Consider the following 14946-nt stretch of genomic DNA (forward strand, 5'->3'; position numbering starts at 1 on the left):
CTCAGGAATCTTTGGTTAGAATGAAAAGAGGGAAAGCGACCAGTACGGGAACACAAATCCACCAGTCTGTGTGTGGTCTCGCCGCCTGGCTTCAGCTGCTCACTCTGTGGCCTGGCAAAATGTTGGGATGTGTAATCAGTGAATAAAATTCAGCTGTGAATTTCTGTCACCCCTACCAAAAGGAAAAGAGTCTGAATTTTTACCAGAATACACAAGGCTGCAAGTGTGTGTCAAAGTACGAAGTGTCTCCAGAACCTGATTTGGTTACAAAATAAGTCTGTAAGTGTGTTTCTGTTCCTGCAGTTATAATTTACAGCATGCTTTTCCTGGTGAACGCCTTGTTCCTGTGCTATACATGAGTGTGTGTTGATAGATTTGAAAACTGTTTTTGACTAAATTATGGGGAAGAATAGACTAATGCTTAAGCAGAGCTCTTTCAGAGCTGACTCATATGTTGGAGCTTCTTAAGAGCGCATGAAAACCCCTCCCCCATTCTCTGGGGTCAATTACTGCAAAGAGTGGTTATAGTTTTCACACACATTAGTCTGCAATCACTGACAATGTGATGCAAGGCAAAACAGCACTGGCAGTATGTGTGAATGGGTCGGGACTTTTCAGCTGAACTTAAAAACCCTCTGCTGTCCTCGATGGCTACGTCTCCCTCAGAGGAGGGAAAAGAGTGTGAAAAAAGAATAAGAGATCACAAACCTCCATCTCATCCTATCCCCGTGACTCCTGTCACACAGCCCTCTGTATGTCCTCCTCCACTACATCCTCTGAGATCTTCCTTTTTTCTCCTGCCTGGCACTTCCATATTCAAAATTCTTGTCCAGTATAACCAGTATACCCCTCATTCCAAACCATCTTAACCTTGCCTGTTTAACTTTGCTGAACCTGAGCTGTTCATCTGATGTACTCTTATCTAATCCTGTCGCTTCTACTCACTCACAAAGGAAATCATAACATCTTCAACTCTACCACCTCCAGCTTGGCCTCCTGTTGTTTTGTCAGTGCCACCAACTCCAAAACATACATAACAACTAGGGGTGGGGGAAAAAATCGATACTGTGTAGCATCGTGATATTTTGTTTGCTAATAATGTATCGATACAGGGACAGCAGAAATCGATATTTTGTTACAAAAAAGGTTTTTGTGCTCCGACTTCAGAGCATGTCGATCCTTTTTCTGAGCAAGAATCCTGAAACTGTCCAAATGTGTTTAACTTGTTTTTTGGCAGCAATAAACATGACAGTTTACTTATTTTAATTTAAGACATGTTTTATTTTAATTAAGTTTAAAACTTTTTTATTTAATGTAAAATTATATTTTGTTTTAATTTACTTTCAAATTCTTCAGTTGCTGAAGGGGCTGCATAGTTTTCATAAATTGCATAGTTCAGAATAGCTATAATTGTGCCAGATGGTTGCATTCAGTTAAGTTGGACTAGACTGTAATACAAACTGTTCAGTTTGTCAACAATAAAACTGACTGAAATGAGAGAAAGACTGAGTGTGAGACTTTGTTATTAGATAAAATGAATATTGATAAAGTTTACCTTTATGTACAGAATCTGAATATCGCAAAATATTTTTAAAAATTGCAATAATATCGTATCGTGCGTTAAGTATTGTGATCATATCGTATCGTGGGATGTATGGTGATTCCCACCTCTAATAACAACAGGTCTCATTACCATCTTGTAAATCTTCCTGTTCCCCTTTGCTGCTGTCCTTATGTCAAAAATCAGCTGAGACTCGTCTTGGCCCACTCCACCCTGCCTGCACTCTTTTAACCTCTGGGTAATTTAACTCATCTATCTTGACTATCTCTATTCCTTAAATGTTCATCTTTCCATCTGTCTTTAAAACTCTCTCTTTGGCATATACCTACCCTCCCAGTTCTCTTGTCTACTTTCTTCATCTCCCCACTTTTTTTCCTAATCATTTAATTTGGATACTTTCCTACACTTCTTCATTCCACTACCACCTCTTCTTATCCTCTTTTCTCTGTCCAGAGGATATATCGAACACCTTCTTGACAGTTTCCTTCAGCACTGAAGCTGCACTCTCCATGTCATCTGGTATCTCTTCCCTGGATACTAGAGACGAGTTATCAGTGAAGAGTTAACCCATGACTGTCACGGGAACTGCTCTTGCTCTGAAATCCCAGCGTCTCCTCCATGCCTCCTCTGGGATTCCCGCAGAACTGCTAACACAGTCAGCTGGAAAAGACTCTCCATTGCAAAGGAGAAAACTAATGAATACACTTGCAAAATAAAAAAAGACATGTTGCCTTCACATAATACACAACAAGCAAATAAACCTCATCAGGTGTTTTATTGGTATTGACGTAATTGCGTGATTTTCAGTAAAAAAACAAAAAACAAAGATCGACACTGCACACTCATAGACTGGAGTGACCTCAGTGCAGATATTTTTTGGGCCCTTTCTGCCACGTCATCCCTGAGCAAACACACTATCTCACTCTCTCCCAACAAATTGTTGCATTGATGTCAACAGGTTCAAATACATTTTCCACAAATGACAGAAAGCGAGGTCAGGAAGTACAAATTATTTCCTAGTTGCAGGATAGTCGTCAGTTACAGCAAGATGATGTATGCAGTTAGTTAGCAGAGAGAGGGATGTAAACAGCCTAGAAGACTGACTGACTTTGGAAATGTTCCTTCACAGTAAAGAGATCAGAGTTGTGCCATTTGTTGGCCTCATTTCTTCTGTTCATAGAATTACTGTAGTCTGGTCCAAATATCTGAAAGTAGCAGTTAAGGTAATGAAAACATCATTGTTAATTAATGCACTCAATTTGTTACTATGGCAGTTAGCTTGTGCAATCTTATTGTCCTGCTATGTCATATCGTCTGTGATGATAGAACAGAGATATGGTGTCTATCTCCTGTCTATCTCTGAGTTCCTATAAGTTTAAAGTCAGCATTAGTTATGACACGTACATTTAAAACGTTATAAAACACAAAAAACTTGAGTTTCTTTCTATGAAATTATTGCAGTTTTTTTTTCCTAAAATGTCTTTTTTATTTTTCTTTAAAACCCTAATAGCTTTAGGGTAAGGATTACTTATCGTCAGTCAAGGCTTGCACCTCAAAGGGTGAATAGTAATTCATCTGTGTATGAAATTACAGCTGTCAAATATATATGGCTCAGTGCAGTTTGATCCTGTTTTGAACAGACCCGTGTCTTACAAGCTTCTGCCATGTGTCTCAAACTCCTCAAGAGGTTAAGACTAACTTCATCACCTAACCACTCTCTTTGTTGATGATGTTTGTTGGAAACTCTAGCTGATCCAGCTCCTACAGTTTAACTTAACCAAGTCTGTGTGAATCTCTTTAAGATTCAAGTTCGCTTTTTAAGTGTAACAAACTTACCACAATAAACACTGTTTTACAGACAAATCTTGCCTTTCCAGTCATACTTAATGTCACGAGGCCAAACCACATCTCAAGCCCTCTGTGAGCATTCAAGTCTGGAAAACGTCTGCCTAACTATGATGGAACATGTGCATGAAGATCAAACTTTTAGGTGTTAAAAATTCAAATAAAGATTAATATGTTCCATTTCTTTATTTAAATCTGACGCTGAAGAAATTTGAAGATGAGACCAGACTGCCAAATTACACACGTGTTTAGGTGCAAGAATGTAGAAAAAGAGGTGATGCTGGGATAGCATCAAGTTATGTGCCAGCATGTACGGCTTTCTATGGTTCTAGTTGTTTTATCTGCCTTTTCTTGTTTGGTGTTTGCAGGGTGAATGTCTGTGGAGGGCAGTGCTGTCACGGCTGGAGTAAATCTCAGGGATCACAGCGGTGCACGATGCGTAAGTTTGCACTGAACACCTTTCAGCACAACAGTACCTTTACATTAAAACTGCTACTCCAGGCTACGTAAAAGCACTAGATGCTGTGTTGCAACTGTCTCTCATTCTTCTTCTGGTTCGGCTCCTGCAGAAGTTCTAAAATCATTTTCTTTCACAAAAATGGGATAGTTAACAAAGCAAAAACTGATGTTCTGTAATTGTGTAGATGAACTACAGATGGGCAACATTTTAAAGCAAAGACAATATAAAGTGTGTTTTTCCTACGTATACTCAGAGTTATGAAAATATACCCGTTTGCAGTGTTAGAAAAAGTCACCAGAAAAGCTTCAGGGTATCTTGACATGGATTCTTTGATTAAATGGAGCTCTGGTGTAAAATAATACCATTATTCTAAAAGATATTCCCTCATTTGGTGCTTTTATGGTATAAACAATTGTGTGGTCGAGGAACGTGGCCAGGAAAGAAATCGAAACCACTGCCTGATGAGCAAGTACTTGGTGGTAGCGAGGAAGATCTCCCAGTTAACAGTGTGCCTTGTATTTTTTCCCATATCGCTAGCAGTCAGTTGCAGCAGCTCCCATTATTGTTTCCATCCATCCATGCATTGTTTTTCCTCTGCAATCCTCTCAATCTTTTATCTGCCGGCTTCTCGTTTAATTCTTTTCCCAAGGAGAACATGCGTCTCGTGAATGAGTCGTAGTGTCTGGATGTTTTACATTTTTAAATTGCTGTCTGCAGAGTCATGAGGAGGTTATTATTGTACCGTCCAACTGGGGAGAACATGAGTCAGAGTGAAAGAGAAACAGATTTGAAATGGACTGTGTCTCTTGGCTCAGAAACATTGTTCAGGCTGTTTTCTTATTTGAGTAACTCACTTGCTATTCAGGAAGTAAACAGCTTTTCTCCAGTGTTGTGCCCATCAGTCGTAGTTGGGAAAGAAGGTTGTTTTCTCTGTAGAGCATCGCCACGTGGTCCCGTTGAACGGCTCTCCCTGTGTTTGCCTCTGGCTTCCTTTGAAACATACTGTCAAAGCGTCTGCTTTTTGACAAAACAGACAACGTGTCTTTTGGCAGCAGTGGATTACCTATGAAGCTTTGACAACTCATCATTTTTCAAAGTGCAATGCTACTGTTGTGGGGGGCTGTGGTCCCTAACCCTTTTCTTAACCCTGACCTTTAAGTGCCTACAACTATTTGTTAGTGCCTAAAACTAAAAAGCAAGTTAAAGCAAAATAAAAAATATATAAATAAATAGAAACTAATCAATAAGTGGGGAAAAAGCAAAACCAAGAGCATAACACAAAGGTCCAAGTGGGAGGCAAACCACACTCTCCTGGCTGATGAACTTGTGACTAATGCCACAATTTCCCCACAAACTTCCTAATACCAACCAACCTAAAACTATCTTTAGGCCTCTAAAATGGGAAAGTTCTTCTATCAGCAGCCAGCATTGCTGTGGTCCAGATGTTTAAAGAGCAGTTGTGCTTAATGGTGAGACGTAGGCAGCATGTGACAAATGGCCTTACGTGACATGCTGAGATGAGAATTTATGACAACCGCAATCAGGATTTTTTTTCTTAAGTATTTTTATTAATCTTTAGGCATGAAAAGATTAATAAAATACTTAAGAAAAAATCCTGATTGAGGTTATCATAATTCATGCATGAAAGGGTTAAATAACAATAATTACAATGAAACACGTCATGCATCTATAGTAACCTTAAACGACCAGCGGATGGCAGGGTATGGAGTGACATATGTAGTGGTTTATCTGCAAGTATACCATCAACACTGACACAAAGACAAGAAAACTGCCTTTGAATAGCTGTCCACTGTAGTGACCGCAATGTGAGAAAGGGTTAAATTGACTTTGCAGCCAGTGCCTCAAGTCTACAACACACGGACACCATTGATGAACACTAGTCGCCTGGTTTTGTTCTACTTTTTTTTTTTTTTTTTTTACAGAACTCTGACGGCTCTTAAATGTTTTACGGTTGAAGTCTAATCTGACCTTTCAGTTCTGGATGTAACCAGTAGTTTGCACCTTGTTGTAAGCCTCTGTATTTCTGCTCATCTCGTGATCGTAGACTCCGGTACACGTGCCTCCTCATGAGCTTTCTTGACTTGGTTAAAAGTTTTTTTTTGTTTTTTTGTTTATAACCAGGGAAATAATTGTTCGTCATGCACTTCTGTCTTCTGTGTGTCTTCTTTCAGGCCTTTTGGTGTTGCTGAGCTAATCAATGCATTTATTCATTTTTTCCACAATGCACTAGATTGTTGACTTGGCCACTTCTAAAGTTTTTACTGTCTCTCTTATAGGTCTATTTGGGTTTTTCAGCCTTGTGATGACATCTCTCACTAACATCTCTTTGAGTCTTTTATTTTAAATTGCATTAAAAAGTACAGTAAAAAGCTATAAAACAGCTATAAAACACTTTGAATCAACTAATATTATTCCTGCTTTGTTTGTCATGAAACTGCTCCTTAGTCAGTTGTGCTGTTAATTTTGAACCAATGAAAATGGGCGATTGTTTATAAAAATTGGTGTAATTCTTAAACAGTTCATGCAAAAATATTTTAAAACCCCTTGAATTAAAGCTGAAAGTCAAAGCCACAAGAATTACATCTTTGTCCTAAACATTGTGGAGGGTTCTGTACAAATGACGCTTGACAGCACAGAGAGATTAACTATAATGAGACAAAATGCTGGTGTAAATGTAGAAGAGTTGCTGTAAAGAGAACTTTGTATTGTCTGTACTGTTTTGTGGACTCTTGTTGGAAAACTTCTGCATTTAACTTCACAGCTGCCACACAAAACAAACCCAAGTTGGATGCAACACGTCCTGGTTGCCTGTGCCAGAGAGACTGATGCTAACCTTTGTTGATTGTGGATGTGGATCTACCCAAATCCATCTGCTTCCCCTTTGCTAATAAAAATGACTGAACCAGACCCATCCACAGTGTTTGGGCTGTTTGTGCCCAAACACTGTTACAAACATAAAAAACAGATCAGATCTTAATGGGGAAGCAATCATGCTGGATATCTATACTGATACAGACTAAGTAATGTGAAAGGAGTGAAAGGATACCAAACACAAATTGTCTGATGAAAATGATCAACCTACAGAGGGCTGAATTCAAAGACACCCAAAACATCTTCCGTTGGATTTAGGTAAGATGAGCATGGGACCAGACCATGGCATCACTTCCTTAATCCTCCAGGAACTGCCTGCATTCTCATGCCACATGAGACAAGGCATTTTCATACACCAGGAGGAAACCAGGACCTACTGCACTAGCGTAAGGTTTGACCCTGGGTCCCAGGATTTTATCTTAATATGTAATGGCAGTCAGGGTGCCGTTGACTAGCCTGTAGAGGTCTTTGTTGCTCTCAGTGGAGATGCCTCCCCAGAGCGTCACTGACCCACCACCAAACCAGTCATGCTGAATGATGCTGCAGGCAGCATAACTTTCTCCACACCTTTTCATATCTTACACATGTGCTCAGGGTGAGCCTGCTCTCATCTGTAAAAAGCACAGGGTGGTGGACCTGCCAATTCTGGTGTTTCATGTCCAATGCCAGTCTTGCTCTACCGTCCTGGGCAGGGAGCACAGGGCCTACAAGAGGGCTGCAGGACACCCTCATGAAGTCTGTTTCTGATTGGATTCACACCAGTTGCCTGTTAGAAGTCAATTTGTAAGGACAGGACATTCCTTCTTGCACAAAGGAGCAGATAACAGTCCTTGTAATGGGTTAAAAACAGCTCTATGATGCTCTTGAGGCTGCTGGGAGGCACAGCACACCTTCTGACAATAGCACATCACACTCCCGTGACCCTGAAAAGGATAAGCAGAAGAGAATGGTTGGATGGATCCCCTCTTTTGATACAGTTACTTTGAGGAAAAAAGTATCGTTTTTGGTGATAGCCAAAACATTAATGATGAGTTTTTAAAAATCATGTTATTGCTTTTTTATTAGTTAAAATTTCAAGTAACTATAAGGAAAATTTGAAGGTTGACTTTAGCTTGAATAAAACTAAGAGGGCAAACTTGATTATGAGATGGATAAAGATGAAAAAATAAGATTAAAAAGGTAATTGCTACGAGAGACTTAAATTTGTTTTTCCCAGAATGTTTGAGTCCCTATGTCAGGCAGGTTGTTGAGGTCTTTTCAGAAAAAAAAGCTTCTGTGATTACCACCTCACTGAGACTGAATAGAAGGAGATATGGGAGCAGTTCAGGATCCCTTTTAAAGGCACTAGAAAATATATTCTAATCATTTGGAACTGTCACAGTGTTATTATTTCTATTTGTTCAGTGTGCTGTGATGTTGATATTAAAAACAACAACAACAACAATCTTATATCCATAAAATCTGTAGTCCTTGATGGTTTTAAGGACCTCTTGGTCTTCTTCTCCTAGTATCTCATTGAGCTGGCAGCTTTTCTGTTTTGTATAAAAGAAATACTGTATTAATAGGCCCAGACAGCCACTCGCACCGTACCCAGAAGAAGCAGGCGACTCGCTGCCCTGCACTGCATGGTGGTAAAGGGGTATGGCCAAGGTGAGGGATGTTGATGTTACCGTCTCTTTAGTACCAGTCTTTCAATTTTTTTTACTGCTTTTATTCCCATCAAAAGGATACGATTTGTTTGCTTGCCAGTGATGTGTCTGCGTTGGGCTTAACAGCTCATATCAGCTTGGACTTGAAGAGTTGCAGCATGTGGGTGGAGAGACTGCTTTTGTTTATACAGGCACAGGAAACACTGCAAACCCACAGCACAATGACCAATAGGGGACATTCCTCTGGTGGTTTGGTATGCAGTCTCTGTAATCTGTTCATAGGAGGTCTCATAATCACATGCTGAAGTTATGATGCAATTGACAAAGCAATAGTTTATCTTTGGATTGATAATACCCACCTCAAAGCAAACTTTAATGTTTTTCTGCATGTGCAGGATATTGTAGTTGGTAAGTAGTGATTTGTTTTGCTGTATTTTTTCTCCGTTTCTATACTGAGATAGGCTGTGAGGCATACATTTCCTTCTTTTAGATTTGGAGCAACTGTGGAATACAATTCCCATGTATTAAATACATGGTTTAAATAGTTTGCACCAGCTGAATCAATATTTTTTATAGCTGTGCATGCCTTGTGCAACAGCCACAGTTTATTTGTGGCCAGTAGGGTTGGGTTCAGAGAGGAGGGTCGCTCTCTACATCGTAGCTTCACATTCTCATTCATATGGCAGATAGGGCGAAAACATTATGCAAATGCCCTCCCACCCCCAAAGCAACCACACAGTAATACGTGTGACATTTAAAGTGTCGCCTCTGGATCTGCTTACTACTCTGTGGCTGAATACAGCCTGTAATGTATGAAGGTATTACGCACCTTTCTTTTAAATTATGGCTTAATTTTCATTTGGAGGCTTCTCCTCTCCTTTCATATTCTGAGCAGGACTATTTATGTCATGTAAATGGAGTTATTTCATGTTGACATGACAAAGAAGCTCTGTGAATGCTTAGAAAAGTGTTACTATTACCACTTTTGGCTGTTTGCTGAATGAAAGTCAGCATTCTGTTTTTGATGTTTGTGTTTGCTCACCTACCTTGAGCAAGTTAGCATTAGTTAAATCAATGATGACATATGGAAGACTGCTGTGCATTTTAATCTGGCAAAACTATAACTACTGTATGCCAGGTGTCTTACAAAAACAGGGTGATCATTGTAGGTACACCTGAGTGTGCACTGTATACTCAACAAAACAGACTTGGATGCAACAAAGCTACCAAAGCTGGATAAGTTTATGTGGTTAACTACAGCTAACCCCATTGCGTATTACTTTACAAAGCTAGTGTAACGTTAGCTTTGTTTTGGTTAACTGTCAGTTAAAATCAACACTGATACTAACATAAATTACTATCATAGTTCCTATCTGCTGGCAAATTTGTCTGACAAACCCCACTCAGACATAAGGTAGTGTTAGAAACCCAGACATGTCACATCTTCCCTAAGAGTTTTGTTATATTATCTGATGTTATCTACTCAAGATTGTAATTTTCTGTGCTTGGAATTTATCAGTGTTAGCAGGCACACTAGTGTTAGCTAATACTAGCCATAAAAAAGACCGTTCAGGTTTGGATCCCCGTCCCTTCTTAGTAGGCAGGAAGCTGGCTAACCTTAGCTTGCTTGCTATCTAACAATGTTACTACTAAAAATATTATTATTATATATTATAATATCTGAAGCTACGATTCCTTGTTTTGTTGTTCTTACTGAGAGACTCTGTTCTTTAGGGACACTGTTGATGTTATTAATGGAAGGGAAGATGCCATGACTTATTAGTCAGATAATCTAAGAAATTTGTTCTTCAATTTTATTTTTTTAGTGGAAAATCCTTCCACCATCCAACTGAGGCAACTGTAAGAGTCAAGAAAGTTCAATTTAAAAAAAATTATGCTATACATTAAAGAAGCCACCAAACAACCATGTAACCCCAATAATTATCAGTCAGTTCCTTGTGTTCTTCCTTGCTTCCAATAAGTGACAGAAATTGGACAAACACGAATGTTGGGTATTTAGTTACTGCTGCAGAGCAGTGTTTCTCTTTGTCTCTTTGGCATTCGTGGCTGACAACATGTGATTCTGCTACACAGGAATCATCTGATTCAGGCGGAATTATCAGGAGACATTCCAATTAGTCTTCCTGTCTGGATGAAAACAAATGTCTGCCGATTATTGAATTGCAGGGCAGAATAGTGCTTTGTCAAGTCTGCTTGAAGTAAACATGTTACGATTACCTCATTCAGAAAATAGCTTTGCAAAATTTTAGAACTGCTTAGTTTACTTTCTGGAAGATAGCAGCCAGACATGAGGGTAAATAGTGGGTACTTTTTGTTAAAGTATGCTGATAGCAGGTTAAAATGAAATGTATCTGTTGTCATGTTTCTATTGCCTATTAAGACAGAGTGCAACATGTCCGGATGTCCAGAATAAATGGGGCCCTGTTAAAACAAAATCTTGGGGTGAACATTTTCTTCATTTGTCATTGTGTTTTTATTTTAATGGAAAGGGTTGAGAAAACAGTTAAGAAGAATTGTAGGTCTTGATTGCAGTATAAATTGCAATTGACTGATTGCAATACAATACTTTATTAGGAATGTCACAGCATCACTTTACTGCATTTTGATTTCAGGCATGAAGCAAGTAGCAGTAGAGAATTTGTAGCAGCAGCATCTTGGTATTAACTGTTGTGTTTCCTCTCATAAATACTTAATGGCCCAATCAGTATGCATTAACAGAATGCTTGTGGCTTCACTGTAAGAAAAAATAAGTGGTGTTTTATTTCGATTAAGACATATTAGATATTTACAAAGATCAAGATAAAATGTTTTTTTTATTTAAAATGTATAAATAACTATTTTAGCCATTACCCTCTATTCACTCTTCCTATATTTATTGAGGAGTATCTCACAAGCACCACTGCAGTGGGCAAGTCCACAGTCATGGAAATGAGGAGTGTTTTCAGGTCTTTTCACACAGGTGATTTCTTCTTCCCACTGATGGAAGGGCTTTCAGTTTGTCATTTTTTTATTCCCATTTCTGCTTTCAATCGCAGTAGCAGCTAACTGCTCTAGCAGCTTCATCCACTGGAAAAAACCCAAACATACACTCAGCGAACTGGGGGTATACAAAAATACCCACCCATGCCCCCTGCTTCTTAACGAGGGCAACTCCAGATTGGAACAGTCCAGCCTCTCTCCACCAGACTCCAAACTGTGCATTGAGGTGAGCCTGACTGTATCTGATCAGTGTCTCTCGACCTCATGCACCACCAGGACCTCCGCCTTTGACTGCCTCTTGAAATGCTTTGCAACCAAAGCCTCTTCCGGCCCCCCGTGCAGGTGATGGGCCTATAGGAGAGCAAGCTTATGTCTCCTCCATTGGGCTAAGACCTTGCAATCAGGTGCTCTCCCTTAAGATCCACGGGTTGGCACTGGTAACTCTATCCTGGGTAGGAGGAACTGGTCCCCTGATAAGGTTCAGTTGTCATATGGGATAACTTTAGCTTTTAACAGAAAGAGTGCTGTTTTAACTTATGGAATATTTCATGTGCCATTTGGCATATTCTCTGATCCCTATTTTCTAAATTTTGATATTAATATATTGGTAATTGTACCTAGCAGAGGGCAGCCTACAAGTACAAGTCAGCCAAGAGCTAATGAATTGTTCCTTAGCTTTATGAATATCTTTGCCTTTTCCCAAGAAGCATATTGATCTTGCATCTGCTTGAAAAAGTAAAGTGACTGTTCCTTCTGTGTTGAATGTTCATTATATGGTGCTCTTGAAACATGCATGTAGAATTACTTTGTGTTTTTGACAAGTCTATGTGTAAGCAAAGATGTAGCTAATCTGACAGTATTAGCTAGCACGTTGTGTTTATCCTGTTTCAGACCAAACAACCATTTATGCTTGTGAACCTGCAGGATTTCAGTTTCAGCAAAAACGAAACCCTTTGTTACCAGAAATGACTGACCTGACCTGATGAGCAAGGCTGTTTTTACGTGTGAATTTGTAACATTTTCAGAAGAATCATGTCAGGAAATTTTTGAAGGCTGTCTTTCGAACACGTCACATTACACATTAAGTTCGTGTGAGCGATCTGCCTAGATAGCTGATTTGCAATACACACCTGACTTTTAGGTTTGTATACTGGCCCAATGTCTTATGACACAGACTTAAACTTATTGTGGTAGCACTTTGATCTGACTGCACTGAATCCTTATGTTCTCAAGTGTATCTTCTAAGACAGACACCTGCAGGGGATTCCTAGAAAAGGTTGTGTGTTTTCGTACTGACAGGATTCTGTATAGCACAATGTTGAGCGATTAGGGTACAACCACCATTTGTACCCAGAGATCCCTAGCTGGCTTTGTTCACATGGTAACATGGCTATCAACACCCACTAAACAGCTGTAGGTTAGAATTGCTTTCTGTTAGTGTTACATCAAACCAAAGTGCATTTAGTGCATTACGCTGACTTATTCGGATTGTTAATATAACAGGGATTCTTTAGTGTTATTGTTGGCCAACAGAAAGATAGGGATTAGAGAGGCCAATAGATTCTCAGCAGACACTCTTATCTGAGCTAATCTGAATTTGAGGGCCAGCAGTGACTCAGATAATGTGGAATTCAATATCTCATATATCGATGTCATATCTTTCCACTGCTACCTGCTTCTGAATTCAGTGAACATCTGTCCCAGCCACATACAAGGTTAAACAGGCTCTAGCACTTACCCATAAAATCTCAGCATTTTTTTTTTCACTTGGGAATTTGTAGTTCCTGCATCAAGGCAGAGACACAAAGAAAGTCATTATGCCTCACAGTTTCTGCCTCTCACCTTGAAACCATACAACATGAAAACAGCAGCACACACAACGAATAATTTCTACTCTTACAGACCCCGGCGAGGATATGAAGGGGCTCTCTGAACACCAGGCCCAGCGTGGTTTGATCAAAAGGGTGAGGACATCAGCATGACTATTTCCTGTCCCCAGCTAACGAGTAAATTACCATCACTTATTCCGTCACTCTTGTCACAGACCGCTGCTCTCATGTAGCTGACCTCAGAGAAAGAGCGAGAGAGAAAACTATTTGCAGAACAGATGGCAGCCTTTGCTCCAGGCCAGTGAGGGGTGGGGGAAATGAAAACTATTTATGCTAGTCAGAAAAGAAAGCAAAAAGCTTCACCCAAACTGGAAAATTAACTGTGGGGTTGTTTCAAAATACTAACATAATTCAGCTTCAGGGGAGAAAGGACAGCAATGATGTAATCTGTGAGGTAATCACTTTATAGAAGATGGGTGTAACTCGACTGATATTATATGGTGAAAGGGAGTCCACACTTCTTTGGGCTGTGGTTGTTGGAGTATAAATGTATTGTGGATATCCTGGATTTAGTGCATTTCAGTGCTGCTAAAGTTTGTGCTTAACCTAAAACGATACATCTTTCAACTTTAACTTTTTTAGTGTTAGGGCTAAAATAAGAGTGTAGAAGTAATCAGTATATGTACAGATGATCAGAGCTTGATCACAGAACAATCTGTTGATTTTAAAATAACAGTCTCGTTCATTGCAGCTAAAAGTAAGTCTTGCATTTAATTAAGTTTGGGGTGTGGCTGTCCAGTGTTGTGAAAGACAATTTTAAATCCTTCCATAAGGTGACCATAAGGGGGGACTTGCATTACTAACTTGCATTGGAGCTTTTCAGACGGTTTGTGAGGGTGAAAGCAAAAGAGTGCTTGCTGTTGCACGGCTGAACAATGTAGAAAGTGTAACGAAGTATTCCCAAAAAAGCGACTTCAAACTGTAGGTTATCAGTGAAACTGCATCATATCCATCATGTGAGGAGGAAATGTGTACAGATCTCACTCAGTATATTAGCATTGTCGTGAGCCACGTGGATGACCACACAGGGTGTATGTTGTCCTTGTTGCAGGAGATGTCTTTCAGCCATCATTTAGTTTCCTTTCATTAATCATTTTCCCCAACCTCAAAACTGCCAATTAGTCTAACAAGCTTAGTGAGGAGGTGACACACCCTCAGGGCCCATGGGGAGAAAAAGAGGGACTCTTTCTGAGTCATTTCTCCTGCTGCTGACACACACACACACACACACACACACACACACAAACACACAGAAGCAGTAGAATTTTTGACTTTATAGACAGAATTTAATTAAAGTTATTTAGTTTAGGGTTAGAATGTGGAACTAAGGTTTTCTTTTTAGGTTGAGCAGTGAATAGTCAGATGGAGGTCCAGATGTGTGGCTTATATTCAGTCAGTTTCCTTTGTATGGTTTATCCAAACATATCTATGCATGTATGTGCATGTGTGTTTGAGTACAGTATGTAAACTTCTGCTATGCTGCCTGTGAGACGGGCTTTGTAGTTGATAGATGGATGCCCCTATCATCTGCTCGGCAAGAATAGTGCCTTGTCTAATTACATGCTTTTGGCTGGTCTCCTTTATAAACATACACAAAGACCTTTAAGCGCGCGCGCACACACACACACACACACACACACACACACACAC

The 14946-nt window shown here is 39.6% G+C and overlaps 1 protein-coding gene across 1 annotated transcript in view; it reads left to right on the top strand.

Annotated features, from left to right (window-relative positions):
• Positions 1 to 3816: 3816 nt before the first annotated feature.
• Positions 3817 to 14946, top strand: part of ltbp1 (latent transforming growth factor beta binding protein 1) — a gene marked incomplete at its 5' end in the record, with an annotated part of 129481 nt that continues 118351 nt past the window's right edge. The window contains one exon of the mRNA XM_005752003.2: positions 3817 to 3845. Coding sequence (XP_005752060.2) covers positions 3817 to 3845 — 29 coding nt within the window. The remainder of the gene's footprint in view (positions 3846 to 14946) is intronic.

The sequence above is a fragment of the Pundamilia nyererei genome, unplaced genomic scaffold (assembly GCF_000239375.1).
Source record: "Pundamilia nyererei isolate P.nyererei 1_Seehausen unplaced genomic scaffold, PunNye1.0 scaffold00337, whole genome shotgun sequence".
Lineage (NCBI taxonomy): Eukaryota > Metazoa > Chordata > Actinopteri > Cichliformes > Cichlidae > Pundamilia > Pundamilia nyererei.